Source organism: Prionailurus viverrinus, chromosome B3 (genome assembly GCF_022837055.1).
Source record: "Prionailurus viverrinus isolate Anna chromosome B3, UM_Priviv_1.0, whole genome shotgun sequence".
In the NCBI taxonomy this organism is placed as follows: Eukaryota; Metazoa; Chordata; class Mammalia; order Carnivora; family Felidae; genus Prionailurus; species Prionailurus viverrinus.
In genome coordinates, this window is record NC_062566.1 from 144049843 (window position 1) to 144073651 (window position 23809).

At 41.6% G+C, this 23809-nt stretch overlaps 1 protein-coding gene and 1 pseudogene across 1 annotated transcript; both read right to left on the minus strand.

Annotated features, from left to right (window-relative positions):
• The window catches only part of LOC125168155 (immunoglobulin heavy variable 3-23-like), a 23644-nt pseudogene extending 414 nt beyond the window's left edge, over positions 1-23230 (minus strand).
• On the minus strand, positions 17783-20278 carry LOC125168478 (disintegrin and metalloproteinase domain-containing protein 21-like). The gene has a single exon (XM_047863641.1). It carries the CDS (start codon positions 20192-20194, stop codon positions 17969-17971), a length of 2226 nt encoding a protein of 741 aa, XP_047719597.1. The 5' UTR covers positions 20195-20278; the 3' UTR covers positions 17783-17968.
• Positions 23231-23809: the final 579 nt, after the last annotated feature.

Sequence of the window (23809 nt, forward strand, 5' to 3'; positions counted from 1 at the left end):
GGCTTCCATCTCTTAGATGAAGATATCTAAAAGCCCTGGGCTAGCAGCGTCTTCAAGTGTCTTCTCACTGCCTGAGTTCATTAAATGCTCTGACGGAACAGGATATTTAAACACCCTTTAGCATCCCTCATCCTACTCATATTTTAGATTGCTTTCAGGAAAAGGAAACACTGGTTTCTGACAGGAAAGTCTTCCCCACCCAGTGTGAACCTACTCACCTGGGGTAGGAGCCTGGTGCTGGGTAGTACTGAAAGGCCCCTGCCGTCTAGGCCCGGCCCTGCAGGGAGGTTCCTGTCAAGACTCACAGGACATTTATTCCAGTGTCTCTACTCCAGCATTACATGGTGGAGGGGAGCAGAATATGCCACCCCAAATATGCCACTGGAATGAAACATGCTTGAGAAACAGCCAGTGCAGAGACGCACTGACCATCCTTTGTTCCCTAAACAGAATATAAATCTCCTATGGGAAATACACCCTTTTTGTACCAGGAGGAGATAACTGTCCTTAGCACCAGAAAAAGGAATTTAGGCCCCAGAATGCTGTGCAGAGAAACCTTAGTCCCTCACTATTGTAGTAACACTAAGCACATTGAAGCTCTCAGTTTTTCCCCATTGAGGATGATATTAGAGTTGGGTCATTCATATATGGCTTTTATGATCTCGAGGTATGCTCCTTCTATCCCTACTTTCTTGAGGGTTTTAATCAAGAAAGGATGCCGTATTTTGTCGAATGCTTTCTCTGCATCTATGGAGAGGATCATACGGTTCTTGTCCTTTCTTTTATTGATGTGATGAATCACGTTGTTTTGCAGATATTGAACCAGCCCTGCATCCCAGGTATAAATCCCACTTGGTCTTGGCGTATAATTTTTTTAATGTATTGTAGGATCCGGTAGGCTAATATCTTGTTGAGGATTTTTGCATCCATGTTCATCAGGGAAGTTGGTTTATAGTTCTCCTTTGTAGTGTGGTCTCTGTCTGCTTTTGGAATCAAGGTAATTCTGGCTTCAGAAAGAGTCTGGAAGTTTTCCTTCCATTTCTATATTTTGGAACAGCTTCAAGAGCAGAGGTGTTAACTCTTCCTTAAATGTTTGGTAGAATCCTCTGGAAAGCCATCTGGCCCTGGACTCTTGTTTTTGACAGATTTTTGATTACTGATACTATTTCCTTACTGGTTATGGGTCTGTTCAAATTTTTATATTTCTTCCTGTTTCAGTTTGGTCGTGTATACGTTTCTAGGAATTTGTCCATTTTTTCCAGATTGCCCATTTTATTGGCATATAATTGCTCATAATACTCTCTTATTATTGTTTTTATTTCTGTTGTGTTGCTTGTGATCTTTCCTCTGTCATTCTTGATTTTAGTTATTTGCATCCTTTCCTTTTTCTTTTTGATCAAACTGGCTATTAGTTTATCAATTTTGTTCATTTTTTCAAAGAACCTCCTTTCGGTTTCATTGATTTGGTCGACTGTTTTTTTGGTTTCGATAGCATTAATTTCTTTTGTAGTCTTTATTATTTCCTGTCTCCGCTGGTTTTGGGTTCTATTTGCCTTTTTTTTTCCAGCTCCTTAAGGTGTAAGGTTAGGTTGTGTATCTGAGATCTTTCTTCCTTCTTTAGGAAGGCCTGGAATGCCATATACTTTCATCTTATGACCACCTTTGCTGCGTCCCAGAGGTTTTGGGTTGTGGTGTTATCATTTTAATTGACTTCCATATACTTTTTAACTTCCTCTTAACTGCTTGGTTAGCCCATTCATTCTTTAGTAGGATGTTCTTTAGTCTCCAAGTATTTTTTACCTTTCGAAATTTTTTCTTGTGGTTGATTTTGAATTTCACAGCATTGTGGTCTGAAAATATGCACAGTATGATCTCCATCTTTTTGTACTTACTTAGGGCTGATTTGTGTCCCAGTATATGGCCTATTCTGGAGAACGTTCCATGTGCGCTGAAGAAGAATGCATATTCTGATGCTTTAGGATGAAATATTCTGATTATATCTGTTAAGTCCATCTGGTCCAGTGTGTCATTCAAAGATATTCTTTCCTTGTCAATTTTTTGTTGAGATGATCTGTCCATTGCTGTGAGTGGGGTGTTGAAGTCTCCTAATATTATGGTATTACTATCGGTGAGTTTCTTTATGTTTGTGATTAATTGATTTATATATTTGTGTGCTCTCCCATTAGGCGCATAAATGTTTACAATTATTAGGTCTTCTTCGTCTATAGACCCCTTGATCATGATATAATGCCCTTCTGCATCTCTTGATACAGTATTTTTAAGTCTAGATTGTCTGATATAAATATGGCCACTCGGGCTTTCTTTTGTTGACCTTCGCATGATAGATGGTTCTCCACCCCCTTATGTTCAATCTGAAGGTGTCTTTAGGTCTAAAGTGGGTCTCTTGTAAACAGCATATAGATGGATCTTGTTTTCTTATCCATTCCGTTACCCTATGTCTTTTGATTGGGGCATTGAGTCCACTGAGGTTTAGAGTACTGAAAGATATGAGTTTATTGCCATGATGATGCTTGTAGAGCTGGAGTTTCTGATGGTGTTCTCTGGCCCTTTCTAATCTTTCTTGCTTTTGATACACACACACACGTACACACATTATATATTTTCATCTTTTGTCCCCTCAGAGAGTCCCCCTTAAATTTGCAGGGCTGGTTTAGTGGTCAAATCTCTTTTAATTTTTGTTTGTCTGGGAAACTTTTATATCTCCTTCTATTTTGAATGACAGCCTTCTTGGATGAAGAATTCTTGTCTGCATACTTTTCTGATTCAGCACACTGAATAGACTCCACCACTCCTTTCTGGCCTGCCAAGATTCTGTGGATAGGTCTGCTGCAAACCTGATCTGTCTTCCCTTGTATGTTAGGGACTTTTTTTTCCTTGCTGCATTCATGATTCTCTCCTTGCCTGAGTATTTTGTGAATTTGACTCTGGTATGCCTTGTTGCTGGCCAGTTTTTGTTGAATCTAATGGGGGTCCTCTGTACTTCCTGGATTTTGATGTCTGTGTCTTTCCCCAGGTTAGTGAGTTTTCTGCTATGATCAGCTCACATAACCCTTCTACCCCTATTACTCTCTCTTCCTCTTCTGGGAACCCTATGATTCTGATGTTCCGTTTTAATGAGTCACTGATTTCTCTAATTCTTAAATCATGCTCTTTTGCCTTAATCTCCCTCTTTTTTTCTGCTTCATTATTTTCTGTAAGTTTGTCCTCTATATCGCTGATTCTCTGGTCTGCCTCATCCATCCTTTCCACAGCTGCATCCATCTGTGATTGCAGTTTCGGTATAGCATTCTTAATTTCATTCTGGCTATTTTTTTTTTTTTACTTCTCTTATCTATTCAGAAAGGGATTCTAATCTATTTTTGACTCCAGCTAGTATTCTTATTATCATGATTCTAAATTCTGGTTCAGACATCTTGCTTGTACCTGTGTTGGTTAAATCCCTGGTTGTCGTTTCTTCATGGTCTTTCTTTTGGGGTGAATTCCTTTGTTTTGTCATTTTGAAGAGAGAAAAGGAATTAATGAAGTAGAAATATTGAAATAAAACAAACAAAATTTCAAAAATTAAAAATTAAACACACACACACACACAAACACAAATCTAATAGTTAATGCTAGATCCTAGGTGTGTTTTGTTTAGGTGTTGAAAGTGGTTTGACAGATTAGGGAAAAAAAAGGGGGCAAAGTAAATCATTTGAGAATTTGAAAAAATGCATACACTGATGTAGAGTAAAATGGGTAGATGGGAGTAAAATAGAATTTGAAAATAATATAGACAAAAGTGAAGTATATAGTAGAAAAAATTAAATAAAAATATTTTTAATAAAAATTATGAATTTTTTTCTGTATTTAAGAAAAAAGTAATGAAAAAGAGAATAAAGATAAAAGAAAAAAGAAATCATTTGATAATTTGAAAAAGTGAATATACTGTAGTAGACTAAATTAAAATGATGGAAATAAAATGGAATTTGAAAAAATTTATGTAAAAATAAAAAAAACATAGTAATGACAATTCAATAAGATTATTTTGTAAATATGAAATTTATTGTCAAATAGGTTTCTATACAACACCCAATGCTCATCCCAACAGGTGCCCTCCTCAATACCCATCACCCACCCTCCCCTCCCTCCCACCCCCCATCAACCCTCAGTTTATTCAGTTTTTAAGAGTCTGTGATGGTTTGACTCCCTCCCTCTCTAACTTTTTTTTTTCTTCCCCTTCCCCAAGGTGTTGTGTCAAGTTTCTCAGGATCCAAATAAGAGTGAAAACATACGGTATCTGTCTTTCTCCATATGACTAATTTCACTCAGCACAACACTCTCCAGATCCATCCATGTTGCTACAAAAGGCCACATTTCATTCTTTCTGAATGTCAGGTAGTATTCCATTTTGAATAGATACCACAATTTCTTTATCCATTCATTAGTTGATGGACATTTAGACCCTTTCCATAATTTGACTATTGTTCAAAGTGCTGCTATAAACATTGGGGTACAAGTGCCCCTATGCATCAGCACTCCTGTATCCTTTGGGTAAATTCCTAGCAGTGCTATTGCTGGGTCATAGGGTAGACCTATTTTTAATTTTTTAGGAACATTCACACTATTTTCCAGAATGGCTGCACCAGTTTGCATTCCCACCAACAGTGCAAGAGGGCTCCCGTTTCTCCACATCCTCTCCAGCATCTATAGTCTCCTGATTTGTTCATTTTAGCCACTCTGACTGGCATGAGGTGGTATCTCAGTGTGGTTTTCATTTGTATTTCCCTGATGAGGCGTGGCGTTGAGCATCTTCTCATGTTCCTGTTGGCCATCTGGATGTCTTCTTTAGAGAAGTGTCTATTCATGTCTTCTGCCCCTTTCTTCACTGGATTATTTGTTTATCAGGTGTGGAGTTTGATGAGTTCTTTATAGATTTTGGATACTAGCCCTTTGTCTGATATGTCATTTGCAAATATCTTTTCCCATTCCGTTGGCTGCCTTTTAATTTGGCTGATTGTTTCCTTTGCAGTGCAGCTTTTTATCTTCATGAAGTCCCAGTAGTTCATTTTTGTTCTTAATTCCCTTGCCTCTGGAGATGCGTCAAGTAAGAATTTGCTGTGGCTGAGGTCAGAGAGGTTTTTTCCTGCTCTCTCCTCTAGGGTTTTGGTGGTTTCCTGTCTCACATTCAGGTCCTGTATCTGTTTTGAGTTTATATTTGTGAATGGTGTAAGAAAGTGGTCTAGATTAATTCTTCTGCATGTTGCTGTCCAGTTCTCCCAGCACCATTTGTTAAAGAGACTGTCTTTTTTCCATTGGATATTCTTTCCTGCTTTGTCAATTATTAGTTGGCCATACATTTGTGGCTCCAATTCTTGAGTCTCTATTCTATTCCATTGGTCTATGTGTCTGTTTTTGTGCCAATACCATGCTGTCTTGATGATGACAGCTTTGCAGTAGAGGCTAAAGTCTGGGATTGTGATGCCTCCCACTTTGGTCTTCTTCTTTAATATTTGGCTATTCTGGGTCTTTTGTGGTTCCATACAAGTTTTAGGATTGCTTGCTCTAGCTTCGAGAAGAATGCTGGTGCAATTTGGATTGGGATTGCAATTTTGATTGTGTAGATTGATTTGGGTAGTATTGACATTTTAACAATATTTATTCTTCCAATCGATGAGCATGGAATGTTTCTCCATTTCTTTGCATCTTCTTCAGTTTCCTTCATAAGCTTTCTATAGTTTTCAGCATACAGATCTTTTACATCTTTGGTTAGGTTTATTCTTAGGTATTTTATGAATCTTGGTGCAATTGAAAATGGGATCAGTTTCTTTATTGGTCTTTCTGTTGCTTCACTGTTAGTGTATAAGAATGCAACTGATTTTTGTACATTGCTTTTGTATCTTGCGACTTTTCTGATGTCATGTATCAGTTCTAGCAGACTTTTGGTGGAGTTTATTGGGTTTTCCATGTGTCGTATCATGTCATCTGCAATAAGTGAAAGCTGACTTCATCTTTGCCAATTTTGATACCTTTGATTTCCTTTTGTTGTCTGATTGCTGATGCTAGCACTTGCAACACTATGTGAAACAACAGCAGTGAAATATCTCAATTTTTCCCCATTTAGGATGATATTAGCTGTGGGCTTTTCATAAATGGCTTTTATCATGTCCAAGTGTGTTCCTTCTATCCCGAGTGTCTTGATGGTTTTTACTGAAAAAGGATGCTGAATTTTGTCACATGCTTTCTCTGCATCGATTGACAAGATCATATGGTTCTTATCTTTCCTTTTATTAATGTGATGTATCATGTTGATTGATTTGCGAATGTTGAACCAGGCCTGCAGCCCAGGAATGAATCCCGTTGATCATGATGAATACTTCTTTTTATATGCTGTTGAATTCGATTTGCTAGTATCTCATTGAGAATATTTGCATCCATATTCATCAGGGATATTGGGCTGTAGTTGTGTTTGTTGCTGGGTCTGTGTCTGGTTTAGGAATTCAAGTAATGCTGGCTTCATAGAATGAGTCTGGATGTTTTCCTTCCCTTTATATTTTTTTTGGAACAGCTTGAGAACTAGAGGTATTACCTCTGCTTTAAATGTCTGTTAGAATTCCCAGGGAATCCTGGTCCTGGACTCTTGGTTGTTTGGAGATTTTTAATGACTGATTCAGTTTATTTACTGGTTATGGGTCTGTTCAAATTTTCTATTTCTTCCTGTTTGAGTTTTGGAAGTGCATGGGTGCTTAGGAATTTGTCCATTTCTTCCAATTTGTCCAGTTTGTTGGCATATAATTTTTCATAGTATTCCCTGATAATTGCTTGTATTTATAAGGGTTTGGTTATAATAATTCCATTTTCATTCATGATTTTATCTATTTGGGTCATCTCCCTTTTCTTTTTAGAAGGCTGGCTAGAGGTTTATCAATTTTGTTTATTTTTTCAAAAAACCAACCCTTGGTTTCATTGATCTGCTCTTCAGTTTTTTTTTTTTTTACTTTTCTTTTTTTTTATATGAAATTTATTGACAAATTGGTTTCCATACAACACCCAGTGCTCATCCCAAAAGGTGCCCTCCTCAACACCCATCACCCACCCTCTCCTCCCTCCCACCCCCCATCAACCCTCAGTTTGTTCTCAGTTTTTAACAGTCTTTTATGCTTTGGCTCTCTCCCACTCTAACCTCTTTTTTTTTTTCCTTCCCCTCCCCCATGGGTCCTGTTAAGTTTCTCAGGATCCACATAAGAGTGAGACCATATGGTATCTGTCTTTCTCTGTATGGCTTATTTCACTTAGCATCACACTCTCCAGTTCCATCCACGTTGGTACAAAAGGCCATATTTCATTTTTTACTCATTGCCACGTAATATTCCATTGTGTATATAAACCACAATTTCTTTATCCATTCATCAGTTGATGGACATTTAGGCTCTTTCCATAATTTGGCTATTGTTGAGAGTGCTGCTATGAACATTGGGGTACAAGTGGCCCAACAGGCACATGAAAAGATGTTCAGCGTCGCTCCTTATCAGGGAAATACAAATCAAAACCACACTCAGGTATCACCTCACGCCAGTCAGAGTGGCCAAAATGCTCTTCAGTTTTTTAGATTCTATATTGTTTATTTCCACTCTGATCTTTATTATTTCTCTTCTTCTGCTGGGTTTAGGGTGTCTTTGCTGTTCTGCTTCTATTTCCTTTATGTGTGCTATTAGATTTTGTATTTGGGATTTTTCTTGTTTCTTGAGATAGGCTTGGATTACAATGTATTTTCCTCTCAGGACTGCCTTTGCTGCATCCTAAAGCATTGGATTCTTGTATTTTCTTTTTTGTTAATGTTTATTTATTTTTGAGAGAGACAGAGCAGAATGCGAGTGGGTTAGGGGAAGAGAGAGATGGAGGCACAGAATCTAAAGCAGGCTCCAGACTCTGAGCTGTCAGCACAGACCCGGACGTGGGGCTCGGAATCACAAACTGGGAAATTGTGACCTGAGCCGAAGTTGGAATCTCAACTGACTGAGCCACCTAGGACCCCCTGGAGTGTTGTATTTTCATTTGTTTCCATATATTTTTTAATTTCTTCTCTAGTTGCCTGGGTGACCCATTCATTCTTTAGTAGGGTGTTCTTTAACCTCCATGCTTTTGGAAGTGTTCCAGACTTTTTCCTGTGGTTGATTTCAAGTTTCATAGCATTTTGGGCCGAAACTGTGCATGGTGTGATCTGAGTTCTTTTGTACTTATGAAGGGCTATTTTCTGACCCAGTATGTGATCTATCTTGGAGAATGTTCCATGTTCACTCGAGAAGAAAGTATATTCTGTTGCTTTGGGATGCAGAGTTCTAAATATATCTGTTAAGTCCATCTGATCCAATGTATCATTCTGGGCCCTTGTTTCTTTATTGATCCTGTGTCTAGATGATATATCCATTGTTGTATGTGGGGTGTTAAAGTCCCCTGAAATGATCAGATTCTTATCAATAAGGTTGCTTATGTTTGTAATTATTTTATATATTTGGGTGCTACCATATTCGGTGCATAGACATTTATAATTGTTAGCTCTTCCTGCTGGATAGACCCTGTAATTATTATATAATGCCCTTGTTCACCACTTGTTACAGCCTTTAATTGAAAGTCTAGTTTGTCTGATATACGTATGGCTACTCCAGCTTTCTTTTGACTTCCAGTAGCATGATAGCTATCCATCCCCTCAATTTCAATCTGAAGGTGTCCTCAGGTCTAAAATGAGTCTCTTGTAGACAGCAAATAGATGGGTCTTATTTTTTTATCCATTCTGATACCCTATGTCTTTTGGTTGGAGCATTTAGTCCATTTACATTCAGTCTTATCGAAAGTTATGGGTTTAGAGTCATTGTGATATCTGTAGGTTTCATGCTTGTAGTGATGTCTCTGATACTTTGTGGTCCTTGCAACATTTCACTTACAGAATCCCCCCTAGGAACTCTTGTAGGGCTGGTTTAGTGGTGATGAATTCCTTCCATTTTTGTTTCTTTGGGAAGACCTTTATGTTTCCTATTCTGAATTACAGACTTGCTGGATAAAGGATTCTTGGTTGCATTTCTGGTCCTCACATTGAAGATTTCCTGCCGTTCCTCTCTGGCCTGCCAAGTTTCAGTAGATAGGTCTGCCACTACTCTTATGGATCTCACTTTGTAAGTTAGAGCATGTTTATCTCTAGCTGCTTTCAGAATTTTCTCTTTATCCTTGTATTTTGCCAGTGTCATTATGATATACCATGCAGAAGATTGATTCAAGTTACATCTGAAGGGAGTTCTCTGTGCCTCTTGGATTTCAATGCCTTTTTCCTTCCCCAGATCAGGGAAGTTCTCAGCTATGATTTGTTCAAGTACACCTTCAGCTCCTTTCTCTCTCTCTTCCTCTTCTGGAATTCCTATGATACAGATATTGTTCCATTTGATTGCATCACTTAGTTCTCTAATTCTCCCCTCATACTCCTGGATTTTTTTATCTCTTTTTCTCAGCTTCATATTTTTCCATAATTTTATCCTCTAATCACCTATTCTCTCCCCTGCCTCTTCAGTCCATGCTACGGCCACCTCCATTTTATTTTGCACCTCATTTATAGTATTTTTTAGGTCCTCATGACTATTTCTTAGTCCCTTGATCTCTGTAGTAATAGATTCTCTGCTTTCTTCTGTGCTTTTTTCAAGCCCAGTGATTACTTTTATGACTATTATTCTAAATTCTTGTTGTGTTATAGTGCTTAAATCGTTTTTGATCAATTCGTTAGGTGTCACTACTTCCTGGAGTTTCTTTTGAGGCGAGTTCTGCCGTTTCACCATTTTTGGTAATCCCTGTGGTGGCTCCAAACTGCAGGGCACTTCCCCTGTGCTGTCTGGTGTAACTTGTGTTGGTGGGCAGGGCTGCAGGCCGACCCAATGTCTAACCCCAGCCCACCATTGGTGCCACAGTCACACTGGTGTGTACCTTATCTTACCCTCTCCCAGGGGCAAGATTCACTGTGGAGTGGTGTGGCCCCTGTCTGTGCTGCTTGCACACTTCCAGGCTTGGGGTGCTGCTTCCATTGGATCTGGTATATTAAGCAGGGTGGATACACAAGGTGCACAGTGGCGGGAGGGGTAGGCTTAGCTTGCTTTGCCATCAGTGGTCCCCTGTGGTAGGGGCCCTGAAGCACCAGGAGGGAGGCAGACCCGTCAGAGTGATGGATCCACAGAAGCACAGTGTTGGGTGTTTGCGTGATGCAAGCAAGTTTGGTGACAGGAACTGGTTCCCTTTGGGATTTCGGCTGGGGGATGGGAGAGGGAGATGGCGCTGGCCACTGCCTTTGTTCCTGCCGAGCTGAGCTCTGTCTTCCGGGACTCATCAACTCTGCCTCCAGGTGTCCTCTTACTCTCCCCGCTCTCTGAGAGCAGAGCTGTTGACTTTTAGCATCCCAGATGTTAAGCCCCGCTGGCTGTCAGAACTCACAGAGTTCGGCCCCTCCGCTTTTGCAAGCCAGATTTTGGGGGCTGTGCCTTCCCGGGCAGTCTCCCCCTCCACCACCTGCCTCCCTCCCCCATGTCCGTATAGCATGCACCGCCTCTCTGCACTTCCTACCCTCTTCCATAGGCCTCTTGTGTGTGCTGGCTCCGGAGATTCCATTCTGCTAGTCTTCTGGAAGTTGTCTGGGTTATTTAGGCAGATGTGGGTGGAATCTAAGCGATCAGCATGATAAGGTGTTCTCCTAAGCCGCCATCTTCCCCTCTCTCCCCAAATAGGAATATTTTTAATAGAAATTGAAAGTAAAAATGAAGTTTTGTCTCTAGCCCCGCAAACGCTGGCTATAGGACAGCCAGTGAGGCATCTGAATGCCCTTGCTGTGGTTCAGCTCCTTCTTGGGAAATACCACCTCAGAGGAGATGTAGCACCATGAGGGACGACCTTGAGAACCTTGGACAGGAGCCAGCACTGCCCAGAATGCAAACAACAAGAGGGACGCATTTAGGGTGACCTTGCCCTCTGCTAGCCTCATGCCTCTGCTCAGGGACATCTGCCAGTGACAATGGATAAATGGAGGATCCTGAGCAAAGCCAGATCTAGACCATCTGACAGAACAGAGGGCTGTGCTGGGCATTCAGCACCTTACACCTGGGGGCCACCTATGGGGTTAGGTAACAGTCACAGGGTGTGGCATTGGGTGACCCTGCACATCAGATTAGCTGGGGCACATGTGGCAGAGGCAGGCGGGACCTGTCCAAGCATGCTCACATGGACATAGTAGGGACTTGGACCCAGAGACATGGCTCTATTCAACACATTCCATCTTTCCTGTAGCTACTTGAATACAGAATATACGATTTTAACACCCTGAACTTCTCTACCACTTCCATGTCCTGTGGTACTGCTGGTTCACTTTATATGGATGACTACTTTTCCTCATTATGGAGACCACTTCTTCCTACTTCCTTGGGATGTGGAGGTAGACGTCAATTTTACCTTTGTACGTGTTGAAAAACATTGCTTTGTAATTTTACATGTCTTATCCTGGTTGGCTATTAGTTTGCAAGCCATTTGATCCTTTTGGTTGTTACTTTGAAGCTTCCTCTGAGTTTACTGAGGAAACATTTCCCAGTATTCTGTGTCATGATTGGTGAAGTACAAGGTTGTATTTTAGTATTTTCTTATTCCAGCTGGGGAGAAGTGAAACTACTGCTGTCCACTTGTGAGCCCTAGGATTTTTTTCCCTCTAATCCTTTATTGTGATTCTTTCCTGGCTTCTGGAAGTCTCCTGATATGCTACTTCCAGGAGACTGGGGTTCCCTCCTCAGCTGGAGACACAAAGGGGCTGTCTGCTAGTGCCCAAGTTGAGTGGAAGAGTGAATGTCCCCACTAGTTTTAAAACGCCTGCCTTCCTTTCACACAAAAACCAGATAGGGATACCATAACACACCTAAAAACTACATGGGCAAAAATCTCCTTGACCTTGGTCTTGGAAATTATGTTTCTGATATGACTCCAAATACACAGTCAACGAAGACAAAAATCAGTGAGTGAGAACACATCAAACTAAAAATCTTCTGCTTAGGAAAAGAAACATTCACCAAAGGAAAAGACATTTTACAGGGATGGAAAAAAATTGTAAAACATGTGATATGAGGTTCATATCCAAAATTGAAAAAAAGCTCATTTGGCTGAATATTATAACAAGCAACCCAATTTTAAAAAAATGGGGGAGTAGAGGACTTGAAAGGACATGTTTCCAAAGTCCATGTACAAACGTCCAGCAAGTGCATTAAAAGGTACTCAACATCACTCATCACCAGAGACATGCAAATCAAAGCCACAATCCCATAACACTTCACACCTGTTATTATGGCTGTTACCATCAGACAAGAGATAACAAATGCTTGTGAGCATGTGGAAATAAGCAAACCTGGTACACTGTCCCTAAGAATGTAAACTGGTGAGGTTACTACTGAAAGCAGTATGGAGAGTTCTCAAAAAATTAAAAACAAATGTATGATTGTGCCCAGTGATCCCATTTGAGTGATATATACAGGGGATGAAGTCACTACATCAGAGATATGTGCACCCCATGTTCATTGCAGTATTATTCTCCATAGCTGAGACACTGAAAAGACCTAACTGCTCATCAAGGGATTAATAGATAAAGAAGATGTGAGATTAGATAGATGGATGGATACAGAGATAGATAGATACATAGATAGATAGATAGATAGATAGATAGATAGATAGATAGATGATAGATTTCATCCGTATAAAAGTTCATCGTGCCATTTGTGACTACATGGATGAAGCTTGAAGACTTATGCTAAGTTAAATTAGTCAGACAGAGAAAGACACATTCTGTATGATCACACTTACATGTGGAGTCTAGAAACATCAAATTCACAGAAACAGAGTGTGCAATGGTGGGTTACAGGGACTGAGGGGCAGGGAAAATGGGGGGGGGGCATTGCTAAGTGTGTCCAAACTTCCAGTTAGAAGATAGACAAAAAGCTTCCATGGGTCTAATGTATAGTAAGATGACAATAATTAATATACATATTATATATTGAAAGTTGCTTTATGTTCTTACCATAATTTAGCGGAAGAATGTATTGACTAACTTCAACTTGGTAAACATTTCGCATTATATACGTGTATCAAGGCATCACATTGTACACCTTAAACGTACATAATGTTATATGTTGATTATATCTCAATAAATCTGGGGCCAAAAAAAAAAGGTATTCCTAGAAGACATTCCTATACACATTTGGCTAGTAATAATTTAACTATGCATGGACATGACTGCAAATTATACAATATGTGATATTAACCCTAAAGATGTTTATGCACAGAGAAGATTTCATACAAGTGTGCATGTGTCTGTGTTGGTGGGAATAATTTCATGTGATTCTGTACACTCATAGAAACAACAGCCATAACAACAAGTGTTAGGACACTGGTGCTAAGTAGAGATCATGGCATTTTTGAAGAAAATTAAAGACATTATGGCCAGGGGATAGATCATGAACAATTTGGGATGTAAAACAAAACAAACAAAACAAAACAAAACAAAACAAGAGTGGTGAACACTTTTCCTTATTGTGATTGGGACATAACATAAGATCTGTGTTTTCCTTCTACATCTCACAGCTTTTGTACTCCATTTCCCATATGAATGGCTTTCTTTGTGCTTAGTTGATATTTTGCAGTGACACATTTTCATTTTCTTCTTTGTTCCTTTTGTGCACATTCTTTAGATAGATCCTTTGGGCTTACCATGCCCTTACACAAAAGACTCTAAAGCCATAACAGTCTACTGTCAACTGATAACTACTTAAATTCAATCCCATGGACAAGTACACTTTAACAGCTCCACACCACTCCCCACTCTACTGATGTCACAGGTCACATCTGTATGTATTGTGTACCCATGAGCATTGATTTCTAGTCACACTTGATGCTTTTGTCTTTTGAATCTCACAAAAGAATTGGAAGTGTAGTCGAGGGGTAATGTCAGCCTCCTAGCAGCCTAAGATGTCCCTGTGTTGTCTCTCACACCCCTCCAAAACTTGGCATCCATCCACAAACAAATGTGCATTTTTGGGCCCTGTGGGATCCAGCTCCATATGCCAATGGACCCCTGAAGAGTCTTCCCTACACATGCATAGGTGAACATACCTGAGTGTGGCTATGGACTCTACAGTGACCCCTGAACCTGCTCCGCCTTTCTTGTCTGTGGTCTCCGAGGTTCTGGGAAAGGGTCTTAGATGATCACACATGGACCGGAGTCTTTGTGGAAGTCCAACTTTCCAAAGAAAGTGAAAACTCTAACTTTAAATGATATGTGCATTCTCCCCATCCTTGTGCATTGTAGCATTATTTACAAGAATCAAAACACCCTATGTGTCCACAGACAGAAGAATGGGTAAAAAGAAGTGTGGCCTGTATGTACAGTGGAATTCTATGATTCGTCCGTAAGAAAGAATGAAAACTTGCCCTTTGTGACAACATGGGTGGATCCTGAGGGCAGCAGGATAAGTGAAGTAAGTCAGACATGTGGGAAATCAAATAGGTATGTCCTGGTGTAGGACATTACAGGGAACACATAGCAAAGCAGAACACTGCTTTCTGGCTTTGCTGAAAACAGCTGGCAATGCTTTGCTTGTGTGGTTAATGTGTATCTAGGAGTTACTAACTTCCCTTATCTCGTTAACGTATATCTAGGGAGCACTCATCACCGTTATCTAGTTAATATAGACCTAGGGGGCACTCGCTTTGCTTATCGATTTAATGTAAATCTAGGGGACACTCAGTTCCCTTATGTAGTTAACGTACGTCTAGTGGGAACACTAAAGTTCACTTATATAGTTAATATTGATCTCGTGCAACTAGTTAATATAAATCTAGGGGGCACTGCGCTGATTTAGTTGAAATAAATTTAGGGGAAATCACTGTGATTATCTAGTTAATGTAAATCTAGGGGCACTCAGTTCCCTTATGTAGTTAATGTAAATCTAGGGATCATTCACGTATCCAGTAAATTTTTATGTAGTGGGCACTCATTGAACTCACCTAGTTAATGTGAATTTAGGGGGCACTCGTTTCACTTATCTCGTTAATGTAAATCTAGGGGGCACTCATTTCCTTGTCTTGTTAATGAAAATCTATGGGACACATTAGGGAAGCACACTTTGCTTATCTAATTAATGTACATCTAGGGCGCATTCAATTTGCTTATCTAGTTAACGTCAGCATAGGGGGAACTCACTTTAATTATCTGGTTAATGTATGTTTAGGGGGCACTCACTTTGCTTATCTAGTAAATGCAAATCTCGGGGGCAAGCTACACTTCCCATATCTAGTTAATGTCAATCTAGGGGACATACTCACTTTGCTTATGTAGTGAATGTAAATCTAGGGGCAAGCTACACTTCGCCTAGATAGTTAATGTAAATCTAGGGAAACCTCACTTTGTTTATCCAGTATATGTATATCTATGGGCACTCTCTCCCTTATCTAGTTAATATAATTCTAGGGGCAGTCACCTCACTTACCTCCTTCATGTATATATAGGGGGCACTCACTTCCTTTATGGAGTTAATGTATATGTAGGTGGCACTCACTTCACTCTTGTAGTTAATATAAATCTAGGGGACAGGTTAAACTTTGCTTATCTAGTTATGTAAATCTAGGGGTCACTAACTTCACTTATCTAGTTATTCATCTAGGGGGCACTCACTTTGCTTCTCTTGTCAACATAAATCTAGAGGGCAGTCACTTTGGCAGTCTAGTTAATGGGTATCTAGGGGGTACTCCACTTTGCTTATTTGGTTAATTTATATCTAGGGGGCACTCAGTTTATGGAGTTAACATATATGTAGGGGGCAAGCTACACTTCACTTACCTAAGTAATATAAATCTAAGGGGCACGCACCTTGCTTATCCAGTTAATGTAAATTTAGGGGACACTCACTTAGCTTATCTAGTTAATGTAAATCTAGGGGGCACGCTACACTTTACTTATTTAGTCAATATAAATCTAATGGGCACCTGCTTAGCTTATCTGATTTGTGTATATCTGAGGGGGCACTCACTTTATCTAGTTAGTAAATCTAGGGGGCACACTACAGTTCACTTATCTAGTTAATATTACTCTAGGGGGCACTCACTTTGCTTAGCTCATTAATGTCAGTTTAGGGGGCCCTCACTTCTCTGATCTAGTTAATGTGTATCTAGGGGGACCTCTGTGCACACACAATGAACTTTGGTTCTTTCCCCTGTTAATCCAGGTCATGTGAACTTAGTTCTTGGTCCACAAGAACATTTGGTGGAGAATTTCTTCCTCCTCTTCACCTTTCTAGGCTCTAGGTTCAGCCACATTCTGCTTGTCAGCTCAGACCCAGCACTATACTTGAAGCCCACATCGCTGTGTGCTGGTGTGTAGACTCCCATCAATTAGTGGGTGTGGCCTGTGGGTGCTAGATCCTCCACAGGACCCATTCTTACTTCATCCTGAAGGTAAACTCACGTTTCCAGCACATGTATGGTGTTAACTGAATAGGTCTGCATCTGTAACACGTGTGTCCAAACAGACAGAAGGGCTGATGTTACTCCACAGTTCACTTAGCATCCTTCTGTAGTTTACTGAGCAGGTGGCCGGGGCACCTGTTTGGCCCTCCTTCCCAAACATTCCTGGATGCATTCTTGCTGGGAACATGCAGTGTGGCTGCACAGGAATTTCAGGAGGTGCTGGGAAAGTATGATTACCTGTTTGCCCTGGAACGTGGAGAATATGTGTACACATGGCAGTCTAATACTTTGTGTAACCATGTGTCTTTGAGACAAAGTGCATGCATGGGCACACATTGGTACAACTTACAAGACTATCTGCACCAACAAAAGGATTCTAGGTATGAACTGAAGTGAAAATCCTGTTATGTGCTTCATGTGTTGGTGAATTATGGGATAAATTCTTATTCCAAAGTAATTTCTGAAACAGTTACTATTTAGTTCTGAAAATTTCCTAATCAATTAGTATTAAAAAGTTGTGTATTTTTAATTCAGAAGAAAATAAACAGACTTTAATATCACTATTATGATTTAAAATATATTCTAGACAACTGTAAAAATAGTAAAAAATATTTAGAAAAAGGGTCCCTAACTTTTCACAGGCTCAACTCTGCAGGACTTCTAGAAGGTTCTTGGGAGAACCAAAGTGGAAATCCTAGGCAGACACTCATCTAAGGATGAACTCACTGAAAAATAGAGAAAAGAAGGAGAAAAGGGGTTCATATTCATCGGGCTCCCTCGGAATGCCAGAGACATCCATAGGCACTTGTGCCTACCTTTCTGATTGATTTCACTGGGGGCTACTTTCAGACTCATAGTCTCAGTCTCCCACATTTGGAAATTTGCTCTCCAGGAAGGCACAGCTTGCACTGGCTGGGATCGAATCCATGTCCCTTTCCCTTCCAGCCCACAGACACCCCAGTGTGGGACAGGCAGTATGGGTGGGTGATAGCCTTCCATCACCCTGAACCCATATTGGGACCAGGAAATGAGAGGTCACCTGAAGAATGAGACAAAGCTCAGTGTGCAAGAGCACAGTTTTGGGGAAAATTCATGAATTTGTCCCTAAAGGAGCTTGTGGCAACTTCTCTTATTTCTGGAACCAGAAACCTCAGCCCAAGACACAGCTGCTGACTCAGGTCTTCTGCACAGAGTCTTAGGCAGCGTTTGGGCTCTTACAGGCTTACAAAAATACATAGAGGACACAAGCATGCCGTTTTCAAGTTTTATTTCAGAGTTCTGCTCAGTGACGCATCAGAGACCTGGTGTCAGGTCCATGATGTGCCTGTGGACCCCTGTGTCTCCCGCAGACCCCTGGAAACGTGGATGTTAGCTGTGCCGCCTCATTACTGTATTTTCACAGATGAGCCACGAGGCTTGTCTATAGTTGTTTAGGGGTCTGGAGGCTGAATTATGCATTGTCTTGATCAACAGTGTCTTCCGTAACTTTCTGTCTGTTGATAGTTCTGACATTTCCGGCAACACCAAAGAGGAATGCAGCAATTAAGACATAGATTCTAGCAAAGATCACTCTGATATATACCACGGATTCACGACTTTGCCTGACTGACCGCATTCTTCTTGGAGGGGGTCCACTGTCTGTGCTCCCACCAGTGCCTCGTTCAGTGCACCGTGGAGGATCCCAGCCTACGTGGCAATGGCAGTTCCTGTTATTGTTGCATATCCCTCTGTGACTGCATTTCTCTGGGATACAGTCATAGTTCAGCTGAGCCACACTGCCATTGCAGTAGGTATCCTGACAGAACTTTCCAGGAGCACAGGGGGTACCGGTTCTCACATGACCAATATCGGTTGTTCCTGTGCTACGATGCGAATCCAGCCCAAAACACCAGAACCCTGAGATCTCAGACTGATGAAATCCAACATGCTCTTGCAGCTGAGGGAGATGGGTGACGTTACTACACTGTAGCCTTCCACACTGCATGTCTGTGGGGGAACAGGGTTTAGATTTGAATACCCCTGGGTCTCTTCTGCAGTGTCCATATCGGCTGCCTTTTTGATTTATGGTATAGCAGACATTTTCAGCCTTCACAGCATTTCTGCCAAAGATTTCTTGGCAGTGCATAGTGCGGTCAGTGCAGTTTCCATGATAGCAGTAGCCCTCTTCAGTGCACGGGGTTCCATCTTGCATATAGAAGTCATCAGGGCACTCCACGGACACCCCACGGCAGTATTCTGGAAGATCACATATATTTTGGATTGGCCTGCAGAGTGTCCCAGCATCGGAATAGGTGCAGTTTGTACAGCATCTGCCTGTATTACATTTGCTGCCAGGGGTTAGAATACAATCACTCGTACAGCAGGGATTGTTGTAGCACTGCTTGAAGGAGCCACAGTCACACTGCTCACCTGGCTCCACTACATAGTTTCCACAACGATCGTGAGTCAGGCTTTTATTGAAATAGGAAAGTCCTGAGTCAAATATGCACTCACAAAAATTATTCACCACTACATGCTGCATATGAACGAAGGAACAGTTACTGAAAGAATCTGTCATAATAGGGTATTGATTCATAATGCAGGTAGACCTCCTCTGGCATGCACAAAACTTATTGTCATAAAAAATACCAATAGATTTTGCAATTTTTTGGGCTACTAACACAGACAACAATAAAAAATGTCTGCCTAGAGAAGCAAGCGAGATGATGGATTTTGATCCGCATACCGCATATGTGGCTGGCTGAAACTGAAGTTCATGTGGTGCATCTTTGTTCATAAGTAAAGCTGTATGTGGTTTAAAAGCAACAAACAAGTGTCTTTGAAAGTAGATATGAATCGGACTCCCTGGCACCTGAAAATTGTTCAAGACAACTGGATCTTCCAGATTATAAATGACCATGGAGGAAATATAGTGCCTTACATCAATACCTTGAAGCATTGAGTCAGTCAAACTAACAAGCCTTATGAGGAATCGGGCACATTTTGACACGTTGTTGAACACACTATACATTGTTTTGGAACCGAGAACAAGTCCTTTCAAAATTCCGTGATGGGATGAATACAACTTACTAGAGATCCTGGGGGCTGCACTGATATTTGCTTGAGAGAACAGGGGGTTCCTATCCCCCTTATATCCCAGGTTATAAGTAGGTCCCGTTGCATTGGTGTCTGCCACTATCTGAGAAACAACGTGTTCAAACCGTTGGGAATCGCTGAGGGGTCTGATTTCATAGGCAAGGTCATCCAACTTCATGATACCTTCAAGGCCCCCATAGCACGTGTCCATGGTGACCGTGGAAAGAGGAATCTCCTCCAGGTAGCCGAGGTAGTAACAGTCTGGAGGGATGAAGGGGTAGTCCATCTGCAAGACTCCCTGATCATCCTGAGTCATCATCAGCAAATGTCTGGACCAAAAGAGTTTCTTGTGCCTCATGTGGATAACATGGCTCTTGCCCCCAAAATGCAGGCTATAGGACAGCCATCCAGGCATCTGAACGCCCTTGCCGTGGTGCCACTCCTTCTTGGGAATTACCACCTCAGAAGAGATGTAGCGCCATGAGGGACGACCTTGAGAACCTTGGACAGGAGCCAGCAATGCCCAGAGCGCAAACAGCAAGAGAGGTGCCCTCAGGGTGACCTGGTCCTCTGCCAGCCTCATGCCCCTGCTCAGGGACATCTGCCAGTGAGAATGGATAAATGGAGGATCCTCAGCAAAGCCAGGTCTAGACCATCAGACAGAACAGAGGGCTGTACCGGGTGGCCAGCACCCTACACCTCAGGGCCACCTGTGGGGTTAGGTAACAGTCACAGGGTGTGGCATTGGGTGACCCTGCTCATCAGTTCACCTGGGGTGGATGTGGGAGAGTCAGATGGGCCATGGTCAACAGTGCTCACGTGGACATGGGTAGGGAATTGGACCGAGAAACACGGCTCTATTCAACACATTCCATCTTTTCTCCCTCTACTTGGATACGGGATATGCAATTAAAACACACTGAACTTCTCTACCAATTCCACGTCCTGTGGTACTGCTGGGTCACTTTCTCTGGATGACTGCTTTTCCTCATTATGGAGACCAATGCGTCCTACTTCCATGGGATATGGTGGTAGACTGTCAATTTTACCTTTGTACGTATTGAAAAACATCGCTTTGTAATTTTACATGTCTTATTCTGGTTGGCTATTAGTTTGCAAGCCATTGATCCTTTTGGTTGTTACTTTGAAGCTTCCTCTGAGTTTACTGAGGAAACATTTCCCAGCATTCTGTGTCATGATTGGTGAAGTACAAGGTTGTTTTTTAGTTTTTCTTATGCCATCTGGGGAGAACAGAAAGTACTGCTGAACACGTGTGAGCCCCAGGGGATTTCCCCTCTAATCCCTTATTGTGGTTCTTTCCTGGCCTCTGGCAGTCTTCTCCCATGCCTGTGAGGTTCTCTCCTCAGGTGGAGATAGATGCAGGGGAGTTGAGGTTACGTTGGCAGCTTGCACCATGGAGGTTGCACATGATCGAAAATGGTATCCACCATGGAACTCCCTTGTTTAAGTACCGTCTAGTCCTTTAAAATCCCCTGGGTTGGGCAGAAACCCTCAGAGTTGGCTTTTGGAGAAGAGTCTGCCTTTTCTCCGGGTGGCTGGCCTCCTAAATAAAGCTCAACTTCTTTTCCCACCAAAACTAATACTTTGAACATTGACCTTTCCAGAAATACTCAGCTGAATTTGGGATTTGATAACAATTCAATGGAGAGTGGAATGGCAGTTGTCAGGGGCTGGCAGGGTGGGGCAATGAGGAGTAGATCTCAAGGGCTATGATTTTCTGTTATGCAAGATGATTAAGTTCTAGAGGGGTCTCCACAACATTACCCCTGTAATTAACAGTACTGTACTGTATGGTTCAAGTTTTGTGAAGAGTGTTGGTGTCATGTTCAGTGAGATCCTAACACAAAACAAAAGTGGAAGACACGAATTTTGCTTCTCACATGACAGTATGCTGAACGGCATGGACACACTCTCTACTGATAATGTGAAAATAATTAAAAAACAATTGCATAATTTGAATAGTAACCCTGAGGATATGTCATTTACAAATATCTTCTTCCATTCCATAGGTTGCCTTTTAGTTTTGTTGATTGTTTCCCTCACTGTGCAGAAGTGTGCTACTTTGAGGTAGTCCCAAGAGTTCCTATATGTATGTATTAATTTTCTTGTTTTATTTTTAATTTAAATTCAAGTCTTCAGTCTTTGAGCTCCACGTTTACAGGAAGTTGACTTGTCATGATTAACTTTATGGGTTATCTTGACTGAATCATGGGTGCCCAGATTCACCACTGTTTCTGTGGATGTCTGTGATGTGTTTCCAGAAGAGACTGGCATTTCCTTCCATGGTTCCTGTCTGGGCATCACCCATTCCATTAAGGTTCTGAATAGAATCTGATGCAGAGGGAGGAAGAATTCCCTCATTTTTACTTCCCATGTGCTTGTTTGAACTGGAACAGTGGTCCCCTCTGGCCCTTGTTATGAGAGTTATATCATCAGATCTCTACATTCTGAGACTAGACCCTAGTTCAGAATCAGACATATTACACCACTGGTTTTCCTGGGTCTCCAGCTTGTGACAGTAGATCATGGAACTTCCCAACCGCTTTAGTCATGGACCCAATGTGCTTTGGGTTCTGTTCCTCAGGAGAATCCAGACTAATACATGGAGATGATTTATCTCTTGTTTAGAGGAATTGAATAAAGCTGTAGCTCAATTAACGTCCTGAGTAGCAAGTGTCAGGAGGGAGTGTCACTTTGTTTGATTGGGACAAGCGCTGGGTGAAGTTAATGGGGAGCTGTGGGATCCTGTAGTCCTGGCTGCACAGGGAGTGCATCTGGGACTCCTCTAATGGCTCAGATGTTGTGCCTCAGAAATTCTGTAATTCAGTCATGTTGAGGGACAGGAGTAAGCAATGCAAACAACTGTGTCTTTTGTGCATGTTAGTGCAGTTTTCCTATGACAACAGGTATCTAATTCAGAGAGTTAATAGGTAAGCACAGAATCCTGTGTCCAGAGAGGCTACCTGGGGAAACTGCTGTGTGGACAGGAACCCCCAGACCCTGACAGGAAACCTACCTGTAACCTCCATCTGCACCTGCTCCTGGCAACACAAAGGAGAGTTGTGCATAGTGTGCGCCCTCTGGTGGTGCTGATCCCCTCCTGCAGGGAGGTTTGTGTGTGGGCTCCCAGCGAGGTCCCCTCACCCTGTCTCTTGCACAGTAATATGTGGCCGTGTCCTCAGACTTCAGGTTCTTCATCTGCAGATACAGCGTGTTCTTGGCGTTGTCCCTGGAGATGGTGAATCGGCCCTTCACGGAGTCTGCGTAGCTTGTGCTACCTCCTAATACTACTAATATACGCGACCCTCTGCAGCCCCTTTCCTGGAGCCTGGCGGACCCAGTTCATGCTGGAAATACTGAAGGTGAATCCAGAGGCTACACCGGTGAGTCTCAGGGACCCCCCAGGCTTCACCAGGTCTCCCCCAGACTCCACCAGCTGCACGTCACACTGGACACCTGCAGACGCAAGACATCTTGGTCAGGAAACTGTCACACATCCACTGTTTCACTCATATCCATTCACAGACTCAGTGTCCCTCGTTCATCATGAATTACCTTTTAAAAAAGCAACAAGGAAAACCAAGCCAAGCACATACTCCATGGTGAGGTATCTGTGTTCTGTCCTGATCACAGAATGGGAACACCTGGGACTCCTGGAGCTGGGGCTCCTCTCCCAGCTGCAGGGTCGGGATAGCCTGATTTTATCAGCACAGAGAGGGCCCTATTTGCATGTCCTCTTGCATATATATCACACTGCAGACTTAGATTTGATTCTTTAAAAGTGAATGGCCGGTTTGGGATGCATTTCTACATTAGTTTGTGTGGATGGTGCTGTGACAATATGATTAATTCTTATCAGTGAGCACAGGTATATTTGCGGAACTTGTGCATTTTTACATGTCTTTCATCAACAAAGGTCATTTTCGCTCTACAATTATTTTACATACTTTATGAATTTTAATCCCAAGTACTTTATTCTGTCCCATTTTCAGTTGTATAATCTTGTTATTTGTTTTGCATATATTTCCATGCTGGTGTGTAGAATCATAGGTGGTTTATTTTTATTTATTTTCTTTGTTCATTGTACTCATTGTGCATCCTGCACTTTTGCTCATTTTCAAAAACTGGTTCTAATATTTTTTGTGGTATCTCTAGGGTTTTGTTATGTTTAAGATCATGTCGTCTGCACAAAAAT